Consider the following 26500-nt stretch of genomic DNA (forward strand, 5'->3'; position numbering starts at 1 on the left):
TCTTAATGACATCTACTAATAAAACCTATATATTTAGGCCACAGACAACAAGCAGTTTCTCCCTCGGAGTCGGCAGCTGAATACGTTCCTCATAGACTCATCTTCCATAACGCTAATTCTCGTCTCATTTCCCGACACTGGAATCGGCATTAGCAATACTGCAGGAGATATTCATTACACGGGACAGGAGAAATAACTACTTCATGATGAGGACGACATCTTCATCTTCTACTACGGCTCTAGAAACATATTTGGCCAGAGTCCGTCACTGACTCCATCCCCACCGGCCGTCTATATGAAGGTTTCCCGTCTTCCCGCACTGTAATCTTCTATCACGTTAGATCTCAGGTCTGAGTCACACACAGAAGTTTGAGGCTTTTAGAAAAGATTTTTTGTAAGAACAAGACAGGAGATATCTGAGGCCAATGTCTCCATGTACAGAGATTTTATCTCTGGATAAGAGGCTTTTGGGGGCATTTTCCCATAGGCTCCAAATGTTACTTGAAAATCATTATGTGTCTAGAGGCCCCGTACTAGGAGAGTAATCCATGTTTCCTTGGTTCCCGTCTTTCATAGTTGGGTCGTTTGTTTCTATCAGCGGAAAAGGAACAAAACCATTGTGATTCTTATAAGGAGACAACACAAAACCCCCTAAATATAACATTATATAACAACCCCACAATCTGTGACTCTTCGGGGTAAATCGCTCTCTCACCATTGGATTAGAGCTGATACTATGGAGCTAAAGTGACTAAACAGACTTTCTGTCCCATCCATAAAGGGGCACTTTCTCGTGTTTGTCAGAACTGTCCGAGGATTATTAGAGGGGATAGTTTCCCCCCAATTAGAAGGGACACCTGTGGATATTGGGGTCTTTACCTGCTACAGTCCTGGTGTGGAGCCTCCACCCGCAGAGCCGCACTCCACATATATGGCCGCTCTGTGCGCACAGGACCTGGGATGAGGTCACAGGAGGGGAGGAGTCAGGGGTCACATGATCAGGGGCCTCAGTGTATGCAGGACTCTGCTGTGCTGGTTGTCATGGTGCTGGATGAGGGGAAGTTTCTGTGTGGGGTCAGGAGGGGTTTACAGAGTGGATGTAGCAGAGCCATGTGTTTACGAGGTGTACGGAGCGGAGCCGTGTGTGTACAAGGTGTACGGAGCAGAGCCGTGTGTGTACGAGGTGTACGGAGCAGAGCCGTGTGTGTACGAGGTGTACGGAGCGGAGCCGTGTGTGTACGAGGTGTACGGAGCGGAGCCGTGTGTGTACGAGGTGTACGGAGCGGAGCCGTGTGTGTACGAGGTGTACGGAGCGGAGCCGTGTGTGTACGAGGTGTACGGAGCAGAGCCGTGTGTGTACGAGGTGTACGGAGCGGAGTCGCGTGTGTACGAGGTGTACGGAGCAGAACCGTGTGTGTACGAGGTGTACGGAGCGGAGTCGTGTGTGTACGAGGTGTACGGAGCAGAGCTGTGTGTACGAGGTGTACGGAGTGGAGCCACGTGTGTACGAGGTGTACGGAGCAGAGCCGCGTGTGTACGAGGTGTACGGAGCGGAGCCGCGTGTGTGCGAGGTGTACGGAGCGGAGCCGCATGTGTGCGAGGTGTACGGAGCGGAGTCGTGTGTGTACAAGGTGTACAGAGCGGAGCCGTGTGTGTACGAGGTGAACGGAGCGGAGCCGTGTGTGTGCGAGGTGTACGGAGCCACGTGTGTACGAGGTGTACGTAGCAGAGCCGTGTGTGTATGAGGTGTACGGAGCAGAGCCGTGTGTGCGCGAGGTGTACGGAGCGGAGCCGTGTGTGTACAAGGTGTACGGAGCGGAGCCGTGTGTGTACGAGGTGTACGTAGCAGAGCCGTGTGTGTACGAGGTGTACGGAGCAGAGCCGCATGTGTACGAGGTGTACGTAGCAGAGCCGTGTGTGTACGAGGTGTACGGAGCGGAGCCGTGTGTGTACGAGGTGTACGGAGCGGAGTCGTGTGTGTACGAGGTGTACTGAGCGGAGCCGTGTGTCTACGAGGTGTACGGAACAGAGCCATCACTGCCTCTTAGGGGCACCCAATGCCCCACATCGAGGAGCTGCTTGAGAGGTTAGCTGGTGCGCAATATCTATCCATTATGGATTTGAGTCAGGGATATTGGCAGATTCCTCTGAGCCCCGAGGCACAGAAGTCCGCCTTTATCACCCCCTTCGGACTGTACGAGTCCACAGTCATGCCATTTGGCATGAAGAATGACCCTGCCACTTTCCAGCGGATGGTCAACCACCTGCTTCGAGGACTGGAGAGGTATGCAGTGGCAAACCTGGATGACATTGCTTCTTTTAGCTCCAATTGGGAACACCTGCAGCATCTCCAGGAGGTGCTCGGGTGCATCCACCTAGCCGGCCTGACCATCAAGCTAGGATAGTGCCAGATGAGCATGAAAAGAGGTCCATTACCTGCATCGGGTAGGCAGGGGTTTTATGAGGCCAGAGCCTGGGAAAGTGGATGCTATCGTGTCCTGGCCCATCCCCAGGACCAAGAAACAGATGATGTTCTTCCTGGGCACTGCTGGGTACTATAGGTGCTTTGTACCAGACTATACCAGCCTAGCAAAGTCCTTGACGGACCTCACCAGGAAGAAGCTACCCCAAACAGTCGACTGGACAGATGGCTGTGAGGTGGCCTTTTGGGCTTTGAAAACATCCCTGAGCAACTCTCCCGTGCTAAAGGAAGTTGACAGCAGTCGGCTGTTCCTGGTGCAGACCGATGCCAGCGAGTTTGGCCTCGGTGCTGTGCTCAGCCATGTCGACTCTGGGAACCAAGATCACCCTGTGTTGTACCTGACCCAGAAGATTCTGCCAAGGGAAGTGGCCTGTTCCACCATAGAGAAGGAGTACCTGGCCATGGTTTGGGCCCTGCTACATTTGCAGCCCTACCTGTATGGATGCACCTTCACCGTGGTGACCGACCACAACCCCCTGAGCTGGCTGCACACCATGTCTAGTACTAATGTTAGATTGCTACGCTGGAGCCTTGCCCTCCAACAGTACGACTTTACCGTTAAACACAAAAGGGGCAACGAGCATGGCAATGCAGATGGGTTGTCCTGCTGAGGCGAGCCTGCTGAGGTGCGCATGGCGTAGTACCGAGAGGTCTTGCTTCCGTAGCGCAGTCCAAAATGGGAAGGTGTCACAATAATATGAATATGCTCATATCCTAAGTACACTTTGAGAACTTTCCACTGAATTTACTGGGACACACACATGCTGCCCTTCCCCCCATTAGGTTTGTGTAAAGTCCAAATGCTGCAGCAATGATCCCCCTTACAGTTCCCCCCTGCACAAGCTGCAGCCCTCCTTCTCTACCTGCCTGCGTGTAATCCTATCTCCCTCTTTCCCCCTCCCTCAGTAATGTGTGGGTGTTTCCTCTCACCCCTCCCTCCTGCATACTGCTGGGAAACTGAAAGTAAAAAGTAGTAGCTCATGGTTTCAGATTTCTTTGTTCCTTTAAACTAGTATATGATCACGCAGATTAGGCCTGGAAGTAGGACAAATACATTTTTGGCATGTGCATCGGTAGAACCACCCACCAGTGAGTTTTTTTAATCTCCGGCACCAGCAGAATCCGAGAAATGGATTTACACTCAACGGGTCATACAGCCACTTCATGTTCAGACTTAAAAGAACACCAATTTCCTACTCTGAAAAATGATGGTTAATAATAATAATAATAATAATAATCTTTATTTTTATATAGCGCTAACATATTCCGCAGCGCTTTACAGTTTGCACACATTTCATCACTGTCCCCGATGGGGCTCACAATCTAAATTCCCTATCAGTATGTCTTTGGATGGTTCTGCCGCCACTCTACGAGCCTCTCATCCGAGTTTTGACGGCTATGAGTTTTAGTAGCAGTTGGACAAGGGGAGTATATTCCATAGCTCTGCCCACTCAGTGAAGTCATGAATAGCAGGTATAAGATTATGAAGCCCAATGAAGAGGGTGTTTTTTGCCCGGGGATCCAGCTATGAGATGCTGTGCATTGTGACCTGATGAACTGAGACGGTTCCCCTCCCCCACCATCTCCACATGGCGTGCCAGTAACTGAAACATGTAAGCTCATCTTTAATCCATCTTTACTTTGTAATTGCCTGTACATACTGTAAATGTCTCCTTTGTAACATCTTTTATACACTTTTTGTAAATACTGCCCATTTCTTTTTTGGAGTAAAAGTGATAATATTTACTAGTTTTGTTTTCCTTGCTCTAATAACTTATTACCACATCCTCTGAACTAAATCAATGCTACTGATTGGGTTGGCTCCTAACCCGATATTAATCATAAGAACTAGGAGCTGGTGGCAGCAAAGTGTTCTGGGCTTTTGGGTAGACTCAGGCAGTGACGGACCAAGATTTATAAGTGTATTTCCTGCCTGAGACTGGGAGTAGTTTTATCGCCCTCACTGCAGCATGCCCAATAGCCAGTACACAGCAAGGCAGCTCTCCTGGCAACTACTTATCCAGGTGTAGTTCCCTGACTAACCAGAGGGTGAGAGGGCCCTAGAGAGCTGCAAGTTCCAAACCGGGACCCCTGGAAGTGGGATATAATAAGTCCCCTGACGAACTGGGGGCAAACACCCCCAGTTCATAATAATCCACCTCTTCCCTCTAATTTTATTGACAGCTCTGGCTTCATAGAGCCAGAAAAGGATGATGAAAGATGGAAGATACAGATTTCTTGAGATCTTTCAGGTTTCAGGGCTGTCGCTGGGCAAAATGGAATTTCAGCTCACTCCAAAGAATTTCTATTAGGCTCAGCTCTGGAGACTGGCTAGGCCACTGCAGGACCTTGAAATGCTTCTTATGGAGCCACTCCTTAGTTACCCTGACTGTGTGTTTTGGATCATAGTATAGACAAGGCGTGCACTCTGGCAGGTGCAATCTAAACCTGGAGCTTAGTTCTGAAAATCATCAAGTAAATAGAAAACAGCTGCACTCAAAAAAATTTTTTTGCTTTTCAATGCAAACAAGTTTTATTGAAGACACCACAGAGGAATAGTGTGTTGATGTCAGAAATAATATACAAATTCAATATAAATATAGATCACGCCCATGTAATGTAGGAATTCGATACTGTGGGTTAATAGATGCAGTCACAGAGCAGGGCTATGGCGAGGCTGGCATGCTAGAGAAAGTTATATGACATGATACAACATGATAATTGAGGCAGTGTTAACATGAAAACTGACCTTAAGGCAAAAATGAAGTAGAATAGAGGGGAGGCCACAGCGGAATGAGTATACAGGAGGGGCTGATAATGGAAATAGGAAAGGTTTAGCAAAATTCTGTGGGCTCATAGAGCAGCAAAGCTGGAGGACAGACCCATAGAAGAGAGGAATACCTAAAATGCCATACATGGAAGTCTGGCAGGGTACAGGACCAGGCATGAGTCCAGAAATGAGCCGGGAGGACAGGCGGTGCATGAGTTAAAATCATGTGGGCATTGCATAGTTAAACAATGTGCAGCAGAATAAGTGGTGCTGCGGGGCGTACCTGGAAGCGTGGGGCACAATGCGCCGTCTGTGGTGATGTGTGGAGGCATTGGTGGTCAGTGGGTTAAAGTACCCTGGGTACCAGATGTCAGGGGAGCGGGCAGGAGTGAGCGCAGTGGAGAAGCGTTGGAGCTGTGCCTTGAAGCCCAGGCTTGGAGCGCTGTTGTGGGGGCGCATGCGCTGTGTGTTGAGGGGGACCTGCGCTGTATCATGGCGGGTGCATGCGCAGTGCAGAGCCCAGTGAAGGCATGAAAAGACGCGTCCCTGGTGCCTGTGCAATAGCGCTGAGAGGGGAGAATGTCAGATAAAGCTGTGGAGAATGAAAGGAGGAGGGAGGGTAGGAAATAGGGTAAAGAACGGGAGAATGTACAATGAGGACAAGGGGATACATGCAAAAAAACAGGAAAAAAGCCCAAAGAGGAGGAAAGGTGAAAATAAAGAAGGAATGAAAAAAAGGGAGGGGGCATGGAAAACAAAAATAAAGCTAAAAAAAATAAAGATAAAATGAAATAGAGCTGCAAATAAAATGATGAAGACAAAAAAAGGGGGAATAAAGAAAGAATAAAAATGAAAATAAATATAATAAGATATAGAATAAGGTGAAAAATATAGGAAATAAAAAAGGAAAACCAAGTGAAGTATGAACAATCAAAAATTGTAGGAAGAGGGGGAAGGGGAGGAAAAATGAAAAATTACATGAAATTTAATGAAAACAAGAAACGAAAAATAAAAATATAAGAAATAAAAATTGAAAAATAAAACAATTAAATTAAAAATAAAATAGAAAAAATAAGGGTGAAAAAGGGGAAAAATGCACAAGCGAAATTAAAAATAAAAAGAAACAATGAGAAATAATAATAAAAATAGAGAAAAAAAAGGGGAAAACAATAAAATAAAATTAAAAATAAAGACAAGAAAAATACAGGTACTTACCCCGATGGGTGTGAAAAATGTAGGATCATTGTCATGCTGGAAGACCCAGCCACTACTCATCTTCAATGCTCTTACTAAGGTAATGAGGTTGTTAGCCAAAATCTTGCGTTATATGACCCCATCCATCCTCCCTTCAATACGATGCAGTAGTCCTGTCCCCTTTGCAGAAAAGCACCCCCAAAGTATGATGTTTCCCCCACCATGCTTCATGGTTGGCATGGTCTTCTTGGGGTTGTACTCATTGTTTTTCTTCCTCCAAATGCAGCAAGGGATGTTTATATCAAAATGTTCTATTTTGGTCTCATCTGTCCACCTTACCTTCTCCCATGCCTCATCTGGATCATCCAGATGGTCATTGGCAAACTTCAAATGGGCCTGGAAATTTGCTGGTGTGAGTAGTGGGACCTTGCATGCCCTGCAGGATCTTAATCCATGAAGGTGTAGTGTGTTACTAATAGTGATTTTTGAGACTGTGGTCCCAGCTTTCCTCAAGTCAATGACCAGGTCCTCCCATGTAGTTCTGAGCTGATTGCTGAAATTTCTCAGAGTCATCCTTAGCTCACAAGGCGAGATCTTGCATGGAGCCACAGACCAAGGAAGTTTGACAGTCATCTTGTGTTTCTTCCATTTTAACAAAAAAAACCTTTGATATTGTGCAGTGCACATTCCAGTTCTTTTGCACACTGTATAGTTTGCTAAAAGGCACACTTGAGAGAGGCCAAAAAATTATCAAGTAATACCGTTTATGGTAGCTGTAGTGTGGGCCCCTAGAGTCAATTCCCCTGGTGGGCCCTAGGTACCCCAGTCCAACCCTGCGTTTCTTCCATTTTAACAAAAAAACTTTTGATATTATGAAGTGCACATTACAGTTCTTTTGCACACTGTATAGTTTGCGAAAAGGCACATGTTAGAAAGGCCGAAAAATTAACAAGTAGTAATACCGTTTATGGTAGCTGTAGTGTGGGCCCCTAGAGTCAATTACCCTAGTGGGCCCTAGGTACCCCAGTCCAACCCTGGATATAGTACAAACAGATGGGAAAATAAAAGATAATCATTGACCAGTGGTAAAGGCCCCTTAGGGGATGGGGGCCCTAGGGAAATGCCTAGTTTGCTTGCCCCTATCGCCGGCCCTGTCTAGGAGTCCCACTGTTTTGAAAATTCTCTCTCTTTGTCTCATGTCAGTATCATCTAATGGAAGTGAGTGTTCCTTTTGGTCACATAAATCTCTTCCACAATCAAGACAGATGGTTTCCTTGAATTCTTGGACAAATTTAGGCAGTTTGTGGTCATCTGTAAAAAGACATTCACAAGAAGGCAAAATGTAATGTTGCCCAAGGAGGTAGTCATGGGAGAGGGCCTCATCACAATCTTTATAAAATTCACAATATTTTTAAAATTGCAGTCCCTCTTTGGAGACACGGGGATCAGCGGCGGCTCTAGTCCGCTAACCAAAACCACATGAACCAGAGCTCATCCCACAGAATGCTCGCTGTCATGATCCTGTCTGGGTTTTGAGTCCTGTCTGCCCTTTTTCCGGGCTGATCATGTCAAGGGTTAACTTTGCTTGGCCTCATTTTGGATTTAGGTTTGCTATTTCTCCCTGCTGCATCCTGCAGGCCATGTCAGTTATATTTTCTGCCTACGGCATGAGTATCTGACTCTGGTAGTACCCTGATTTGTCCTCCTGATGTTGCTGACTTTGCCCGTATCTGTTTGTTTCCCACTCCCTGTCCCGACTCAGTGTTTTACTTTCATGTTTAGGACTCCCTGGTACCTGACTCAGCTTGGACCCTGACCTGCTGTTTGTCTCTTGTTTTTGGCATATCTGGTCCTGACCGGTACTGACCCATTTGGCTTGCTTCAGAGTCCTGTGTTTGTTTATTCCTTTGGTACTGCGCTACAAACTAATATTGATTTGGCTTGTTTGACTATTCTGCTGTCACCTGGTGACAGCCTCACTGCTGCACTGCAGGTCTGCTCTTGCTGTGTGCAGTCCTCCCTTCACTCTATTGCCATCTATTGGAGCTTGCATCTACCTGCATAGCAGCAGCGTGACAACCACTCTCATTTTACCGTGTGCATATTACTACTCAGACAACACAGGATGAGGTTAAACAGTGTGGCAATACTTTATTGAACCACAAACAGGCAAATAACACATCAAACAGTACCAGCAAAATACCCAAGATGGTGCAAATCACAGTATCACCCACTGATTCGCTGGGATAAGAGCAGCTGTGACTTCAGAGTTTCCAGGGCCAGCTACCTCCACCTCTCCCTTGCACAGAGAAGAGGTAACAAGAAGCTTAGGAAGTTGGCAGTCCATTGAGATACAAGGCCAGGTGCTGGGAAGGTCACAACCTGGCTTCTCCGAACATTTCCACGGAGCCAGGTGACTTCCATTCCTGGCTTTCACAAACAAGGGCCTCCGGTGACTGGTAGCTCCAAATCCTGACTACCACAAATGTATTCATAGGTTCAGTGGTGGTCAATGAAGCAGATTTATATTCTTTCAGCCAGGGCCGTGGTCCTCTAAGCTGGCATCCTGTAGAATGTCAGATCTGTGTCACTCGTGATAGAGCCAAAATCTGGCAGCTACCCTGTAAAGTGTTCCTGGCTGTGGTTATGTAAAGAGAATCTGGTTCTTTGTGTCTGTGAATATCTTAGCTGTCTCCACGTATATTGTTAGAGGCATATCCCACTTATATAGCTCACAATTGTTGTCCTTCAAGCCAGCATCCAGAGGTCAAGAGGAATACGTGATGAGGTTATTGTGTATTGTTTGACTATTTAATCAATTTGCATAGTTCTTATTTCTTTGTTTTGTAAGACAACAAGCTACAAGACCAACACAATGGTCATTCAATATATTAAGCAAACATCCATTGTTCAAAGACCCTGCATCAGTGTCTTGCAAAGAAAGTAGACAATAAATTGTAGGAGCTGATATAAGAGGCAAACTTTAGCCATTTAAAATTATCAAAAATCAGCGTTTAAGACTCATGACAACAGTGAACCATTCTTGACCAACTGAAGAACAATTGCAAAATTCAAAAGTCTTCATATAGATAACCGTCTATTCCTCATGGCTTACTGAAGATAGATATCTGGCTAATTAAGATAAAATGATGTGTCATCACACCCTCATTTAAATTTTTGCTAGACCTTGCACTCAGAGCATAGGCTTTACATATCTTAACAATGGGAAGAAAAGGGGTTTTCTGAGGCCTCCACTACATGTCATCAAGGGTGTATTGGAGTCCCTCCTTTAAATAATTTTCAGACTTTGCACTTAGTGCATAGACTTTATGAGTCTAGGAGTACCACTTTCTAACAATTTTAAAGGAATGTGTATGAGACCCTCCTTTATGTCCTTTATGTATTAGAGTCCCTCTTCCTTCTAATTTTTGGAAGTTCTGATTTTCTGTGGCTTAGCCTGGGCCTGCTATCCTTCTCGGTGACCCATTCATAACAGGAATGTGTATGAGACCCTCCTTTATGTTCTTTATGTATCAGAATCCCTCTTCCTTCTAATTTTTGGAAGTTCTTGCATTGTGTGCATAAGATTTGTAATTTTCAGAGTCCCTTCTTCATGAATTAAACAGAACACACAAAGAGAATGCAGTGAAAGAGCAGTTTTTCACTTATCGTTATAAACCAAATGGTCTATATTTAACTGAAACTCACCACAGACTATGTAATATTTCTAAAGGACAGTCATAAAAACTACACAAAGCATACCAAACAAGAAAATAATGACCATATGTCCCATATAAAAATATATATCTTTAATTAATTATACAATAAAAAACAGGATTTATATAAAAATATTATTGCAAAGCATCAATGTATGTATGCAATTTAATATCCAGTACAAACAAAAGGGGGCGGTACTAACCAGTATGTAAAATCACACCCATAATGGGAAACATGCTGCAACAGACACACATGTGCAGTGTATATTTATGAAAAATACATAGTGACAGGATAATAACACTGCTAAAAATATTAGTGCAATTAATAAAATTATGATAATGTGAAAAATATAATATAATAATCGTGCAGATACATACAGTATAAAGAATAAATAAAAAATAACCAGCAAAAATCCCAATGAAAGTGCAAAAAAATTTGTGCAGTATATTGAACAGCCAACAGGTGTCACCATATAGGTATGTAATATAAAATAAGCCAGTTTAAACACCTATACCATATCCGTCCATATGTCTGCCTACATGAGACGTATCCTGGCACAGGACAAGTACATAAGCCCGCAGTATAAAACTCAAAAATAACAAAGTACAAAACTGACAGTTTTATATAGAATTATAACTTACGGGCTATAAAGATTCCTGACCGCCTAGGATAGCCGCCCCTCCCCAACGCGCGTTTCGGCCTATAGCCTTCGTCAGACCCCCTGACGAAGATATATATTTTTATATGGGACATATGGTCATTATTTTCTTGTTTGGTATGCTATGAATTAAACAGGATGTGTCTCACTATGTCACACCACATGCCCAGATAAGGTAGTAAAATGTTAAAATTACATTTATGGTGAATGTTTTTTTTCACCATTGAAAGTAATGAAAAAATGGACTCTGTCCATCATTGGACGTTAAGGGGTTAAAATAAAAATATTTATAGTCACCTACCATGCTGGCACCATTCCAGAGGTGTCAGCACTTGCATTCCTAGGAGCTCACTTAAGGTTGATAAGTCATTTGGGCCCTGCACCCAGTCTGTACTGAATCACTGTCCCCACCTTCGGACAAATCGGACATCAAGAGGAAGTCAGAGAGCAGCCTTAATGTTGATGTTCAATATGTCTGAAGGCTGGGACAGTGACGGCAGTGCTGACTGGGTGCAGGGCTCATGTGATGTAAAAACCTCATGTGAGCTCTAGGAGTGCAAGTCCTGAAGCTGCTTGAATTTGAATGGCGCTGGAGCAGGAGGAGAGTATAAATGTTTTTACTTTAATAAGACCAAACAGGAATAACAAGGGATTGTCCTACTCATGGATAGCCCTTTTAGGAAGATAAAAGTTGATTTCCATTTAAAACATTTCCCACACTGATAACATGGAAAAGGCTTCTCCCCTGTGTGGATTCTATGGTGTCTAACAAGTTGTGATTTCTTCACAAAACATTTTCCACATTCTGAACAGGAAAAAGGCTTCTAACCTGTGTGGAGTCTCTGATGTTCGATAAGATGTGATTTCTCTGCAAAACATTTCTCACATTCTAAACATGAAAAAGGCTTCTCCCCAGTGTGGGTTCTTTGGTGTTTATTAAGAATCGATTTCCGGTTAAAACATTTCCCACATTCTGAACATGAAAAAGGCTTCTCCCCTGTGTGGATTCTATGGTGTCTAACAAGTTGTGATTTCTTCACAAAACATTTCCCACATTCTGAACATGAAAAAGGCTTCTCCCCTGTGTGGGTTCTTTGGTGTTCTTTAAGACTCGATTTCCGGTTAAAACATTTCCCACATTCTGAACATGAAAAAGGCTTCTCCCCTGTGTGAATTATTTGGTGGTTATTAAGTTGAAATTTCCAGTCAAAAAATCTACCACATTCTAAACATGAAAAAGGTTTCTCCCCTGTGTGATCTCCCTGGTGTTTATCAAGATTCGATTTCCGGGTAAAACATTTCCCACATTGAGAACATGAAAAAGGCTTCTCCCCTGTGTGGATTGTATGGTGTCTATTAAGATCTGATTTCTTCACAAAACATTTTCCACATTCTGAACAAGAAAAAGGCTTCTCCCCTGTGTGCCGTCTCTGATGTTCGATAAGATGTGATTTATCTGCAAAACATTTCTCACATTCTAAACATGAAAAAGGCTTACCCCTTTTGTGAGTTCTACGGTGGCTATCAAGATATGATTTCCGCTTAAAAGATTTCCCACACTGAGAACATGAAAAAGGTTTCTCCCCTGTGTGAGTTCTATGGTGGCAATCAAGATTTGATTTCCGTTTAAAACATTTCCCACACTGAGAACATGAAAAAGGTCTCTCCCCTGTGTGCACTTTATGGTGTCTAACAAGTTCAAATTTCTGTGCAAAACATTTTCCACATTCTGTACAGGAAAAAGGCTTTTCTCCTGTGTGGGTTCGTTGGTGTTTTTCAAGATGATGTTTCCAGCTAAAACATTTCCCACATTCTGAACATGGAAAAGGCTTCTCTCCTGTGTGAGTTCTTTTGTGTCCATCAAGATTTGACTTCTGACTAAAACATTTCCCACATTCTGAACATGATAAAGACTTCCTTGTTTTAGGAGCAGTTTGTTTTTTAATGCCTCTTTTGTGTCTTTGATTTCCCTTAGTAGTCGGTAGTGAATCAGATGACAGATCTTTGCTGTGAAGGGATGATGGTATATCTGGAATAGTGGCATTCACTTTAATTGTATCCTGTGTGATCTCAGTATCATCTGATTTTAAAATTGAAGAAGTCAGCTGTCCCTCTGATCTCCTGGTACAGTTATCTGCTAAGAATAAAACCAATTATTTTTTACATTATGTAAAAATAGCTTTATTGATTTATTCTCATTTGCACAAGGAAAGACTAGAAGCAATAGGATGAAACTGAATTGGAAGACACACAGATTAGATATTAGAAAAAACCTTTTGACAGTGAGGGTGATCAATGAGTGGCACAAGCTGCCACAAGAGGTGTTGAGTTCTCCTTCAATGGAAGTCTTCAAATAGAAGATGGACAGACATCTGTTTGGGATGATTTACTGAATTCTGCACTGAGCAGGGACTTGGATCAGATGACCGAGGAGGTCCCTTCCAACTCTACCATTCTATGATTCTATGAAATCTTGAATCATTCATCAAGACAATGACCATTCACAATCTAATAGAAAATCTTATAGGATGAACCAGTAGAGCGTGGAGTACAACTGTTTGTCATTCAGCTCCCCCCCCCCGAAATATGGAATAAAAAGTCACCAAACAACGTTTTGTAGGTAAAAACACCACCAATAAAAACTTCTACTAATCGCACAAAAAACATTACCCCACTCTGGTCCACCATCTCTCTGTGGAAGAACAGAGGTTTCCATATTATTAATGGCTCAAAGGCTCTTGAAAAGCAACATGCCTTCTATATACCAATCCAGCAATATCCACATTCACAAAGTCAAATTTTCCTCTCGCTTCTGAACCTTGCAGTGTGTCCAAACCAAAACTAGCACCCATGTATTTGTCATTATTATAGTGAGAAGAACCCACTTAACTTACGGTGTCTCCTGGAGCACAATCTGGGCACTATGTGGTACATAATAAAATGGAATATTTGCAATTTTTCAATCTCCAACATCCACTGCATGCTAATTTCCGGAAAGTGGCTGTGGAGTCAAAATAGTCACTACTATAGATTAATTCACTGAGGGTTATAATTTCCACAATGGAGCCACTTTATGGGGTTTTCTACTGCTCTGGTTTTCTGCATTTTGTCATATTAAGGCTTGTGATAGTGGTGTGTACCATCTTGTCTGGGATCTGCACCTGCCACCTCTGCTTCTTTCACCAGGCATGGCCTTATTCATTCAGTAGGCAATGCTGGGGATGGAGATGTGGGAACCAGAAGCTCTGGGTGGAGCAGGCTCTGTTCAGCCACTTAGATTAGGGATGCTGTGATCATCCAGTCTGGCATTATGGGTGTGTGTGCTGTCCATCTGGAGTAATCTGCTTTCTGCTTTCACCAACTGGAAAGCACCACACCCTACTAAAGCTCAAAGCAAATTGCAGGAAGATGCCGGACACAGCCTTGTTCTTCTCTGATTCAGTCTTCTCTGTGCTCAGCTGTTGTGACCCCTTAGTGACTAATCTTGTTCTTCTGATTTTGCATTTTCTCTGCCCTCCTGGTTCTGACCCAGCTACCTGACTATTCTTCATCCCACCTCACTCCACAGAACAGCAGGTAGCACCATGGCCCAAGCCTCGGGGTCTATGGGTAAGAACAGATCCACGTAAAGGATGATGAGCAAGGTAATCCTTGGGATCTGCAAAGCGGAGTAGATAGTGCCAAGCCTGATCGTGGTAGCTATATTCTGAGCTGCCAGGTAACCAATACATTGTGTCTGTAAACTATTCCAAGAAGATGGGCATTCAAATAGCAAAATGACGCTCCTTCCCTTCTTAACCTTGCCATGTTCCCAGACAGTAGTGTATAACCATGTACAGGGTATTATTGGATTCAAGAGAAGTTGAAAAATAATCTGTGAGGTCCATTTGTTTCCTATTATCATAGTAACATAGTTAGCAAGGCCGAAAAAAGACATTAGTCCATCCAGTTCAGCCTATATTCCGTCAGAATAAATCCCCAGATCTACGTCCTTCTAAAGAACCTAATAACTGTAAGATACAATATTGTTACGCTCCAGGAAGACATCCAGGCCTCTCTTGAACCCCTCGACTGAGTTCGCCATCACGACCTCCTCAGGCAGGGAATTCCAGATTCTCACTGCCCTAACAGTAAAGAATCCTCTTCTATGTTGGTGGAAAGACATTCTCTCCTCCAGACACAGAGAATGCCTCCTTGTGACCGTCACCTTCCTTGGTATAAACAGATCCTCGGAGAGATATTTGTATTGTCCCCTTATATACTTATACATGGTTATTATCCTTTGTGAAGAATGCCAAATTTATCACCACATAAAACGACACGTCAGATGTGAAAAATGGGAGTATTATGGGCAGTAACTACTGTAATCAAAAACTGTGACTATAGACAATAACACATCTATTGAAATGTTCAAATTCAATAGTCTTCATCAGTAAAATATGAGTAACTAGTGGTGAAACCTCTCTGCAGTAATTAGAGCAGTGTTCCCCAACTCCAGTCCTCAGGTTTTATGTATTTCCCTAGTATCGCCCAGGTGGTGGAATTATTGCCTGTGCAGGTGAGCAGATCTCACCTGTGCAATCTTAAGGGAAATCCTGAAAACCTCACTTGTTGGTGGCTCTTGAGGACTGGAGTTGGGGAACACTGAATTAGAGTACGGGGCTTGTTGATTCTTGGCAATCTAAACTATCATAAGGGCCAATATTTTCTTTTAGATGAGTTTCAAGAAAAAATATTAGACATTAAAAGAGAACTTTTTATAATACTGCAGAGCTGGGGCTTCAATTTAGATCTTGCACATTTGGAAGAGGTAATGGAGACTTAAAAAAAGAAGAAACTACTCACATAACCAGGGCCGGTTTTAGGCAAAGTGGGGCCCTAGGCAAAAGTTTAAAATGGGGCCCCAAATGCTAACATATTGCACATCACACAGAAGCATTTTGTATTTACGTGCGCTGTGTTCAGGCCGCTAAACGAGTGTGATCGACAATATTGAAGTCGTTCCACACTTGTTTCCTGGCCTCTTTACACCAACGGAGAAAGAATGGGGACAGAACAATCACTAATGGATCAATTTGTCCCCATACAGTATCATGTCATCAGCAGCACCTCTACAGTTTACACCTGTGATGTGCTGCTGAGAACAATGATTTTTGTTCCAGCATCAACAATCCAATCACTCGGTGCTTGTTTAGTACAATACACCCCATAGCCCTCCATATAGTATAATACACTCCCCATAGTCCTTCATATAGTATACATTCCCTATAGTCCTCCATATAGTATAATACACTCCTTATAGTCCCACATATAGCATAATACACTCCCCAGTCCTCTATATAGTATAATACACTCCCTATAGTCCCCCATATAGTATAATACACTCACTATAGTCCTCAGACCTCCATATATTATAATACACTTATCAGTCCTCTATAGTATTATACACTTCCCATATTATTATTATTATTATTATTATTATTTATTGTTATAGCGCCATTTATTCCATGGCGCTTTACATGTGAGGGGGGTATACATAAAAACAAGTACAATAATCTTAAACAATACAAGTCATAACTGGTACAGGAGGAGAGAGGACCCTGCCCGCGAGGGCTCACAATCTTCAAGGGATGGGTGATAATACAGTAGGCGAGGGTAGAGCTGGTCGTGCAGCGGTTTGGTCGATCGGTGGTTACTGCAGGTTATAGGCTTGTCGGAAGAGGTGGGTCTTCAGGCTCTTTTTGAAGGTTTCGATGGTAGGTGAGAGTCTGATATGTTGTGGTAGAGAGTTCCAGAGTAGGGGTGATGCGCGAGAGAAATCTTGTATGCGATTGTGGGAAGAGGAGATAAGAGGGGAGTAGAGAAGGAGATCTTGTGAGGATCGGAGGTTGCGTGCAGGAAAGTACCGGGAGACGAGGTCACAGATGTATGGAGGAGACAAGTTGTGGATGGCTTTGTATGTCATGGTTAGGGTTTTGTAATGGAGTCTCTGGGCAATTGGGAGCCAGTGAAGGGATTGACAGAGGGGAGAAGCTGGGGAATAGCGGGGGGACAGGTGGATTAGTCGGGCAGCAGAGTTTAGAATAGATTGGAGGGGTGCGAGAGTGTTTGAGGGGAGGCCGCAGAGCATGAGGTTGCAGTAGTCAAGGCGAGAGATGATGAGGGCATGGACTAGGGTTTTTGCAGATTCTTGGGTGAGGAATGAACGGATGCGTGAAATATTTTTGAGTTGAAGTCGGCAGGAAGTGGAAAGGGTTTGGATATGTGGTTTGAAGGAGAGATCAGCATCAAGGATTACTCCGAGGCAGCGAGCTTGTGGGACTGGGGAGAGTGGGCAGTCATTTACTGTAATTGATAGGTTCGTAGGGGGGGTCACGTGAGATGGGGGAAAGATGATGAATTCTGTTTTGTCCATGTTGAGTTTCAGATATCTAGTGGAGAAGAAGGATGAAATAGTGGACAGACATTGAGGGATTCTGGTTAGTAGGGAGGTGATATCTGGTCCAGAGATGTAGATCTGTGTGTCATCAGCATAAAGATGATACTGAAAGCCATGAGATTCTATGAGCTGTCCCAGGCCAAAGGTGTAAATAGAGAACAGCAGGGGCCCTAGGACTGAACCTTGTGGGACTCCGACAGATAGGGGGCGAGGTGAGGAGGTGGTGTGTGAGTGGGAGACGCTGAATGTCCGGTCTGTTAGGTATGATGAGATCCAGGAGAGGGCCAAGTCTGTGATGCCGAGGGATGAGAGGGTCTGTAATAATAGGGAATGGTCCACTGTGTCAAAGGCAGCCGACAGGTCCAGGAGGAGGAGGACAGAGTAGTGTCGCTTGCTCTTGGCAGTTAAGAGGTCATTGGTGACCTTAGTAAGGGCAGTTTCAGTGGAGTGGTGTGACCGGAAGCCAGATTGAAAGCGGTCGAAGAGGGAGCAAGAAGAGAGATGGGAGGACAGTTCAAGGTAGACGTGTTGTTCCAGTAGCTTGGAGGCGTATGGGAGAAGTGATATAGGGCGATAGCTAGATACAGAGGATGGGTCAAGAGAGGGCTTTTTGAGGATAGGTGTGATGGAGGCATGTTTAAAGCTTGAGGGGAAAACACCAGTTGTTAGTGATAGGTTGAAGAGATGGGTTAGGGTTGGGATGAAGACTGTGGTGAGGTTTGGGATGAAGTGGGATGGGATCGGGTCGAGTGCACAGGTGGTGAGATGTGATCTTGAGAGTAGAGTGGAGAGTCGATCTTCTGTAATGGTGGAGAAGTTGGTTTTGAAGGTGGAGGGCTGGGAAGTCGGGAGGAAGGGCTCTGGGGGTTGTTGACCAAAACTGTCCCTGATGTTATCAATTTTCTGCTTGAAAAATGAGGCAAAGTCTTCAGCTGAGATGAGTGGGGAGGGAGGAGGTGCTGGGGGGCGGAGGAGAGAATTGAAGGTGTTGAATAACTGTTTAGGGTTGTGAGACAGGGAGGATATGAGAGATGAGAAGTAGGTTTGTTTAGCTGTGGCGAGTGTGGTCTTGAAAGTAGTGAGGGACTGTTTGAATGCGATGAAATGCTCGTTGGAGTGGGATCTTTTCCATCTGCGCTCAGCAGCCCTGGAAGCTCGCCTCAGCTCTTTGGTCAGGCTGGTGTGCCAGGGCTGTCTGTTGATTTTGCGAGTTTTGGTATGTGTAAGTGGGGCAGTGGATTCCAAAGCTACAGCTATTGTGGTGTTATATAGAGCGGCAGCGTCATCCGCATTGTGTAAGGAACTTATATCTGTAAGAGGGAGGAGGGATTCGGAGAATGAGTGTAGGTCAAGGTGTTTAAGATTCCTGCGAGGGTGTGAAAGTTTGTGGGGTGGGGATTGTAGACATGGAGTGAAGAGGGAGGAGAATATGAGCAGGTTGTGGTCAGAGAGAGGAAGAGGTGAGTTAGAGAGGTTAGATAGGGAGCAGAGGCGGGTGAAGATGAGGTCCAGTGTGTGGCCATCTTTGTGGGTGGCTGTAGAAGACCATTGAGTGAGGCCGAAGGAGGAAGTGAGAGATAGAAGTTTAGTGGCAGCTGAGAGGGAAGTGTCAATGGGGATGTTGAAGTCGCCCATGATGATAGTAGGGATGTCCGCGGAAAGGAAATGAAGTAACCAGGTGGTGAAGTGGTCAAAGAAGGTGGTGGCTGGCCCTGGGGGGCGGTAGATGACAGCCAGTTGGAGGTTGGAGGGGGAGTAGATGCGCACAGAGTGCACCTCAAAGGAAGGGAGGGTAACAGAGGGTGGCAGTGGGATTGGGGTGAAGGAGCAGGTATCTGACAGGAGAAAACCAACTCCTCCACCATGTTTGCTGCTGGGGCGGGGGGTGTGAGAAAGGTGGAAGCCGCCATACGAAAGTGCAGCAGGAGAGGCTGTGTCAGAAGGGGTGAGCCAGGTTTCGGTGATGGCGAGGAAGGAGAGTTTGGTAGTAACAAAAAGATCATGGATGTAGGAAAGCTTGTTGCAGACAGAGCGAGCGTTCCACAGAGCTCCTGTTAGTGGGACTGGGGAAGCGGGGGCTGGGTGAATGGGTATAAGGTTGGAGAGGTTACGGAAGGTTGTGATAGAGCGTGGATGGGAGGTAGAAATGACTGTGGGAATGTGGTGAGGAGGACCAGGATTTGGAGAGATATCACCAGCAGTGAGAAGGAGCAGAGAAAGTGTTAGCAGGTGGGAGCAGGAGAGGGCATGAGGGGGCTGTCTGTGTTTGGAGACAGAGGATTGTATGTTAAGGAACAGTTTTGAGGCGGAGGTGAGGTGGATGGGGAGGATTGAAGAAGAGATGAACAGTTCCTTACTAGGAGTAGGGATTAGGGGAATTAGCAGAAAGTGAAGGATTATTGGGGTGAAAGTGAAAACAAACAGAAACATTGTTTACAGTGACTGTGTCCAGTTACCTTCAGTTCCCTTCAGTTCCAATTCTGGTTTTAATTCTTAAATTAATCTTCACACTTCTAGCACACACTTCTAGCAATCACAATGCAGACTTGTACTCTGCAATATATGTACAACTAAGTGCAGTCAGGTGTGAAGCAGAGAGGAGTGGTCTCTGCTCATCTTGGCCAGACAATTAAGAGTGGACCAGATGTATATGATCAAGCCAGAGTAAACAAGGTCATAAATAACACTGGGGTAAGCTGGGGTTAGCTGAAAGGCATACCATGTGAATGCTAGGTGCAGAGGCAAGTCTATGTGCAAAGCTGGGTGACGCACTGTGTGTCCTTCATAGACAGACAGCAGGAGAGCAGGAGAGCTGGGTGGATGGACATACCATGTGAATGCTAGGTGCAGAGGCAAGTCTATGTGCAAAGCTGGGTGACGCACTGTGTGTCCTTCATAGACAGACAGCAGGAGAGCTGGGTGGATGGACATACCATGTGAATGCTAGGTGCAGAGGCAAGTCTATGTGCAAAGCTGGGTGACGCACTGTGTGTCCTTCATAGACAGACAGCAGGAGAGCAGGAGAGCTGGGTGGATGGACATACCATGTGAATGCTAGGTGCAGAGGCAAGTCTATGTGCAAAGCTGGGTGACGCACTGTGTGTCCTTCATAGACAGACAGCAGGAGAGCAGGAGAGCTGGGTGGATGGACATACCATGTGAATGCTAGGTGCAGAGGCAAGTCTATGTGCAAAGCTGGGTGACGCACTGTGTGTCCTTCATAGACAGACAGCAGGAGAGCAGGAGAGCTGGGTGGATGGACATACCATGTGAATGCTAGGTGCAGAGGCAAGTCTATGTGCAAAGCTGGGTGACGCACTGTGTGTCCTTCATAGACAGACAGCAGGAGAGCAGGAGAGCTGGGTGGATGGACATACCATGTGAATGCTAGGTGCAGAGGCAAGTCTATGTGCAAAGCTGGGTGACGCACTGTGTGTCCTTCATAGACAGACAGCAGGAGAGCAGGAGAGCTGGGTGGATGGACATACCTGTCGGAAGAATAGAATATTCCTCCATATAGTATAATACACTCCTCATAGCCCTCCATATATTAAAATACACTCAGTCCTCCATATAGTATAATACACTCCTCGTAGTGTTCCATATAATATAATGCACCACCATAGTCATCCATGTATTACAATTCACTTCCCATAGTATAATGCACCCCATAGTTCTTCATATAGTATATTGTATTCCCTATAGTTCTCAATACAGTATAATGCAGCCACCCCACAGAGCATAATGCAGCCACCCCACAGAATATAATGTAGCTCCCTCAGTGTATAATGCAGCCCCGCCATGCAATATAATGTAACCCCCATAGAATATAATGCAGCCCCCATCAAAGTATAATGCAGCCCCTCTATAGAATATATGGTAGCCCCCTCATAGAGTATAATGCAGCCCCTCCATATAATATAATGCACCCCCCTTATATAGTATAATGTAGCCCATCCACAGAATACAATGTAGCCCTCCTCATATAGTATAATGCAGCCCCCCATAGAATATAATGTAGCCCCCTCATAGAGTATAATGAAGCCCCCATACAATATAATCTAGCCCCCCTATAGAAATAATGCAGCCCCCATAGAATACAATGTAGCCCCCTCATAGGGTATGATGCATTTACCCCTCATAAAATATAATAAATATAATATAACCCCCATAGAATATAATGTAGCCCCCCATAGAATATAATACAGCTCACCTCCCCATAGTATATAATGTAGCCCCATGAATGAGTATGATACAATCCTCCCTCATAGAATATAATACAGCCCCCCCATAGAATATACTGTAGCCCCCCCATAGAATATAATACAGCCAACCTCCCCATAGTATATAATGTAGCCCCATGAATGAGTATGATACAATCCTCCCTCATAGAATATAATACAGCCCCCCATAGAATATAATGTAGCCCCCCATAGAATATAATACAGCCAACCTCCCCATAGTATATAATGTAGCCCCATCAATGAGTATGATGCAATCCTCCCTCATAGATTATAATACAGCCCCCCATAGAATATAATGTAGCCCCCCCCCCCCGAGAATGGACCCACAGTCCACTACTCACTGATATATTTAAAAAAAAATAAAAATGAAATCCTCACCTCTCCTCCTCTTGCCCGCGCTGCTTCCGGCTCGGCTCCGGTCTCAGTGGCTGCAGTCTGCACAGCACACAGTGGGTGCACGATGAAGTGACGTCATCGCGCACATGCAGTGTCAGAGGCAGAAGGGAATAATGGGAGAGGGAGCATCAGCTGACGCTCTCTCCTCCATCATTGCTTTGAACTGTACTTCTGCAGGTGACACATTATGATATATTTTATATAATGAATATTAGAGGGTGATGGAGTGGGCCGGGATATTACAGGGGCTGGATGTGTCCTGTTACTTGGGGCCACCAGCGGCCGCGTCGTCCTGCAGCAGTACAGCATCATTATGCCATGCATGGTGGCAGCAGCGGGGGCTGGACACGCTCTGTGGTGCCCGGTCCTGCTGCCCCCATCCGCATTAACCCCTTGTGCACCCTGCTGATCATGTACAGCCGCAAGTTTAAAAAAAATACAAAATGCTCAGATCTAAAATCACTTGTTAAAAAAAAAAAAACTTCAGGCAAAATTAACGCAGACTTGGGGACTGCACATTCGTAACAACAAACATCGGCTTCATTCTTCATCTCTCGGCCACAAAGAAGAATAAAGCAAAGAATAAAACAAAGAAACAGAAAACAAATCTGCTGTTTATTCAGCCTGAATAACCAGAGATGGCTGAGACGGATCTTGAGGAGCAGCTGGTGACAGAGAGCAGCCTGCACCCAGAGGAGCCACTTCTGCACAGAAGGCAGAAGAGCGCAGCATGTGAATTATCCCACACTTCTCATTACCTCCCGGGGAAACACAGAGTTACTAATGAACATCCCAGTAATGCAGGAGGCTGATACCAGAGAGTAGCAGCCCACACCATGGACCGGCAGAGACCTACTCCCCCCCAGGTGAGGACTACTCCCCCCAGCAGTGGCGCTCGCTCCTCACCTGCTCCAGTCTCTTCATTCAATCCACACTATACTTCCGGGAGTGACGTGTCCAGTGCATGCCGGGAGATGTAGTCCAGACACACCCCCTCCTCATTCACCCCTGCACTTCTGGAGAAAAGTCACCATACTCTCAATTGAATCCGGGGGGGGAGTCGGCACTGGCGGCCGGCGGGCCCCCTGACTCATGAGAGCCCCATAGCGGCTGCGTGATATGCCACTGTTAGCGGCATGCCACTGGCTGGGGGGCCCCTGGGGGAGCGGGGGCCCTAGGCAGCTGCCTGGTCTGCCTGGTGCTAACGCCGGCCCTGCACATAACTGAGGCAGGCTGATCCTACCACAATTAAACTATCAACCAGAATAAACATGAAAAAAAAGACATTTTTTTGTTCTATGTTACATCCCCAAAAACAAAGTCTGCATGAGGGGAGAACTCCAATACTAAACTGGAGTGGCACTGGAGTTTATGGCGGACCATTGGAGCTACTGTAAGTCCTGACCAGAAAAATAGAAAAAGTATTAGCGCTCCCATTTCAGCAGAGATTTTGCAGTAATCGGAATCCCTTAGGATCGAAAATATGATGTACTTTATGACGTGTAGTGAATTCATGAACCCAGGGCTAGAGCCATGCCAGCACATCTCCTGCAGGTGTGAATAAATGTATATTACAGCCATCAGCCACGCACAGCTTACAGATATATCATGGCACAGGTGTAATGTGCTTTATGTGGTTTATCACAATCCTGTTTGACATTAGTCGGTGTTAAAAGAAATCTAAATGTCAGGATTAAGGGAAACTCTGTTGTTATTGTCCAGAAATTCACACTTGGCCTCACTGCACATTCAATGTTGTCGATCATAAAAGCGAAGTTTGGCCAGAAAGACTGGACCTGGTCTTGTAGGGACCATATGAGCACATTCAGCAGCACAGAAGGGAGAGAAGGGAGATTCATCCAAGAAGATATCAGGGATCTAGGAAGCCAACAGCATCATTACCCTCCACTTTCTCTTAGATGCCCTGCATTACATCCTGTCAGCACATTCTACATACGCTGTTATTTGGCTTTGAAGTTTACAGACCTGAGCTGGTAACGGTCAGCGTGTTCTAATCTCCGGGTGTAGGTGGATCCAGCAGGTTGTAAGCTCTATACAAAAGGGTTTTCACACTTTCACAAAGCCATTGGATGGAGGAGAATGTTGTGCCCTACCAGCAAAATGGGGATCACATGACTGTGACACGTCCAGACTACACCACCAATAAAGCAGCCACAGCCGGTGACTGAGAAGAATCTGTGACTTCTCTGCATTTAGTGGTTACTACTCACCTGGGTAGTCATATGTGGGAATCTCCTCTTTACACCGCTCATCACCCCTCACATATGTCTCTGTAGTATTAATATGGGTCAGATCTTCACCCTGAAACAAATATTGTAAAAGTCACCGACAGATGGAGAAGTCCCATCTATGATCAGCTCTAATCCTGCCATCTCCACCGTTCTCATTACACAAGTATAAACCATATAATACTGGTGGATAAAACAAGACTGAGCACAAGACCTTCACAGCCGTCTACACATCATAGGGGAGATCTCCTGACACCTTCTCTCCATCTACCTGATGATCCTGAGGAACACTGCGATCTTCTTGTTTACAGTCCTGTGGAAGAAGAGGACAGGGACATCTCTCTGGTGTTGTCCTCTTACTGGATAGATCTGGAGGAAACACATACAGGGACTGAATTCATTCTTTACATAAAATAATTATAGGCCGTGTGTATTTAGTCCTGTCTATTACCTGGTGATGTGAGGGGCTGGGGAACCTCCATCATGACGTCCTTGTACACATCTTTGTGCCCTTCTAAATACTCCCACTCCTCCATGGAGAAATAGACAGCAACATCCTGACACCTTATAGGAACCTGACACATACAATGGTACCTTCATCCCCCCGATCCCTTCATAGCGTTACTGTATAATATCCCAGCATTCCCAGCAGTGTCACCTCTCCAGTCAGCAGCTCAATCATCTTGTAGGTGAGTTCTAGGATCTTCTGGTCATTGATGTCCTCATGTATCAGTGGGTGAGGTGGAGGCCCAGTGATTGGGCTCAGCGGTCTTCCCCATCCCTCGGACACAGGGTCCTTACAGCGCTCACTAGAGGTCTTCACTACTATGTAATCCTGGTTATGGAAATACACATTAATAAATCTTACTACAGACATTTCCAGAGTCCTCACCTCTCCAGTTCTGTCCATCTGTTATTCCCATAGATAAGAATGATGTAATGTGACGTCATCAGAATCTCTCACCTCTCCAGTAAGCCGGAAGAGGATCTCTAGGGTGAGGTGTAATATCCTCTCCACCATCTTGTCCCTCTCCATATCCATTCTTGGGTAGTCAAGAAAAATTCTCTTAATATAGAAGATGTCCACTGACAGGATCTGATATTGTAGAGACCTGAATGGGAAGACGATGAATCATTATAAAGAATTCCGTATAATAATACAATTACTGGAGACAATAAGGGGAAACATTTCAGAAGATAAAACGTGTAGATGTATTCTCTAGTCTTTTATGGACTGGAACATAAGTTGAATTGCTGACTAACACATCTCCTCCATGCTCCCAGTCACTGGCTATGTTAGTCACTGCTTCGGCAACTGATTTGCTGTAGGAATCACAAATTCGTTAGGACAAACCAAAAAATACAGAGACCGGCGGGGACCCAAGCAGCAATTATATTTTTATTATTTTAAAACATTCTGTTTTTTTCCCTGACATCTAATAAAACCTATATATTTAGGCCACAGACAACAAGCAGTTTCTCCCTCGGAGTCGGCAGCTGAATACGTTCCTCATAGACTCATCTTCCATAACGCTAATTCTCGTCTCATTTCCCGACACTGGAATCGGCATTAGCAATACTGCAGGAGATATTCATTACACGGGACAGGAGAAATAACTACTTCATGATGAGGACGACATCTTCATCTTCTACTACGGCTCTAGAAACATATTTGGCCAGAGTCCGTCACTGACTCCATCCCCACCGGCCGTCTATATGAAGGTTTCCCGTCTTCCCCGCACTGTAATCTTCTATCACGTTAGATCTCAGGTCTGAGTCACACACAGAAGTTTGAGGCTGTTATAAAAGCTTTTTTGCTTTCAAAAACACAACGGACAGATATTACCAAATGTTTTGGACTATAACACATACCAGACCATAAGACGCACCTAGGTTTTAGAGGAGGAAAATAGAAAAAAAATTGAAGCAAAAAATGTGGTCATGACACACTGTTATGGGAGGGGGATCTGCTGCTGATATTGTTATAGGGGTAATAGGGTCTGTATATATATATCCCCCATCCTGGTATATATATGTCCCAATCCTGGTATAAGTGGCTCCATTCAGGTATATATGCTCTCATTTATGAGATGTATGTCCTCATCCAGTTATATATGGCCCCCATTCCAGGTATAAGTGGCCCCTCATCCTGGTATACATGTCCCCCTTCCCCATCTTGGTTTACATGGTTAATCATCCTGGTATATAGGGCTGGCCCCCAACCCCATCCTGGTTTACATGGCACCCCGTCCTGGTATACATGGCCCCCATTCCCACCTTGATATACACGACTCTCATTATCATCGTGGTATAGATGCCACCTGATCCTCGTATATATGGCCCCCATCATG

General features: G+C 44.9%; 1 protein-coding gene across 1 annotated transcript in view; it reads right to left on the reverse strand.

Moving 5' to 3' along the window:
* LOC141072978 (uncharacterized) overlaps nucleotides 1–26500 on the reverse strand; it is a 138217-nt gene that overhangs the window by 13727 nt on the left and 97990 nt on the right. The window contains 7 exon segments of the mRNA XM_073560244.1: nucleotides 8734–8922; nucleotides 11454–12958; nucleotides 24132–24222; nucleotides 24421–24518; nucleotides 24601–24724; nucleotides 24808–24984; nucleotides 25114–25261. Of these exon segments, the coding sequence (XP_073416345.1) occupies nucleotides 8734–8922; nucleotides 11454–12958; nucleotides 24132–24222; nucleotides 24421–24518; nucleotides 24601–24724; nucleotides 24808–24984; nucleotides 25114–25191 (2262 nt within the window). The 5' untranslated portion in view covers nucleotides 25192–25261.

The sequence above is a fragment of the Dendrobates tinctorius genome, unplaced genomic scaffold (assembly GCF_039654945.1).
Source record: "Dendrobates tinctorius isolate UK_male_01 unplaced genomic scaffold, ASM3965494v1 ptg000294l, whole genome shotgun sequence".
Taxonomy (NCBI): domain Eukaryota; kingdom Metazoa; phylum Chordata; class Amphibia; order Anura; family Dendrobatidae; genus Dendrobates; species Dendrobates tinctorius.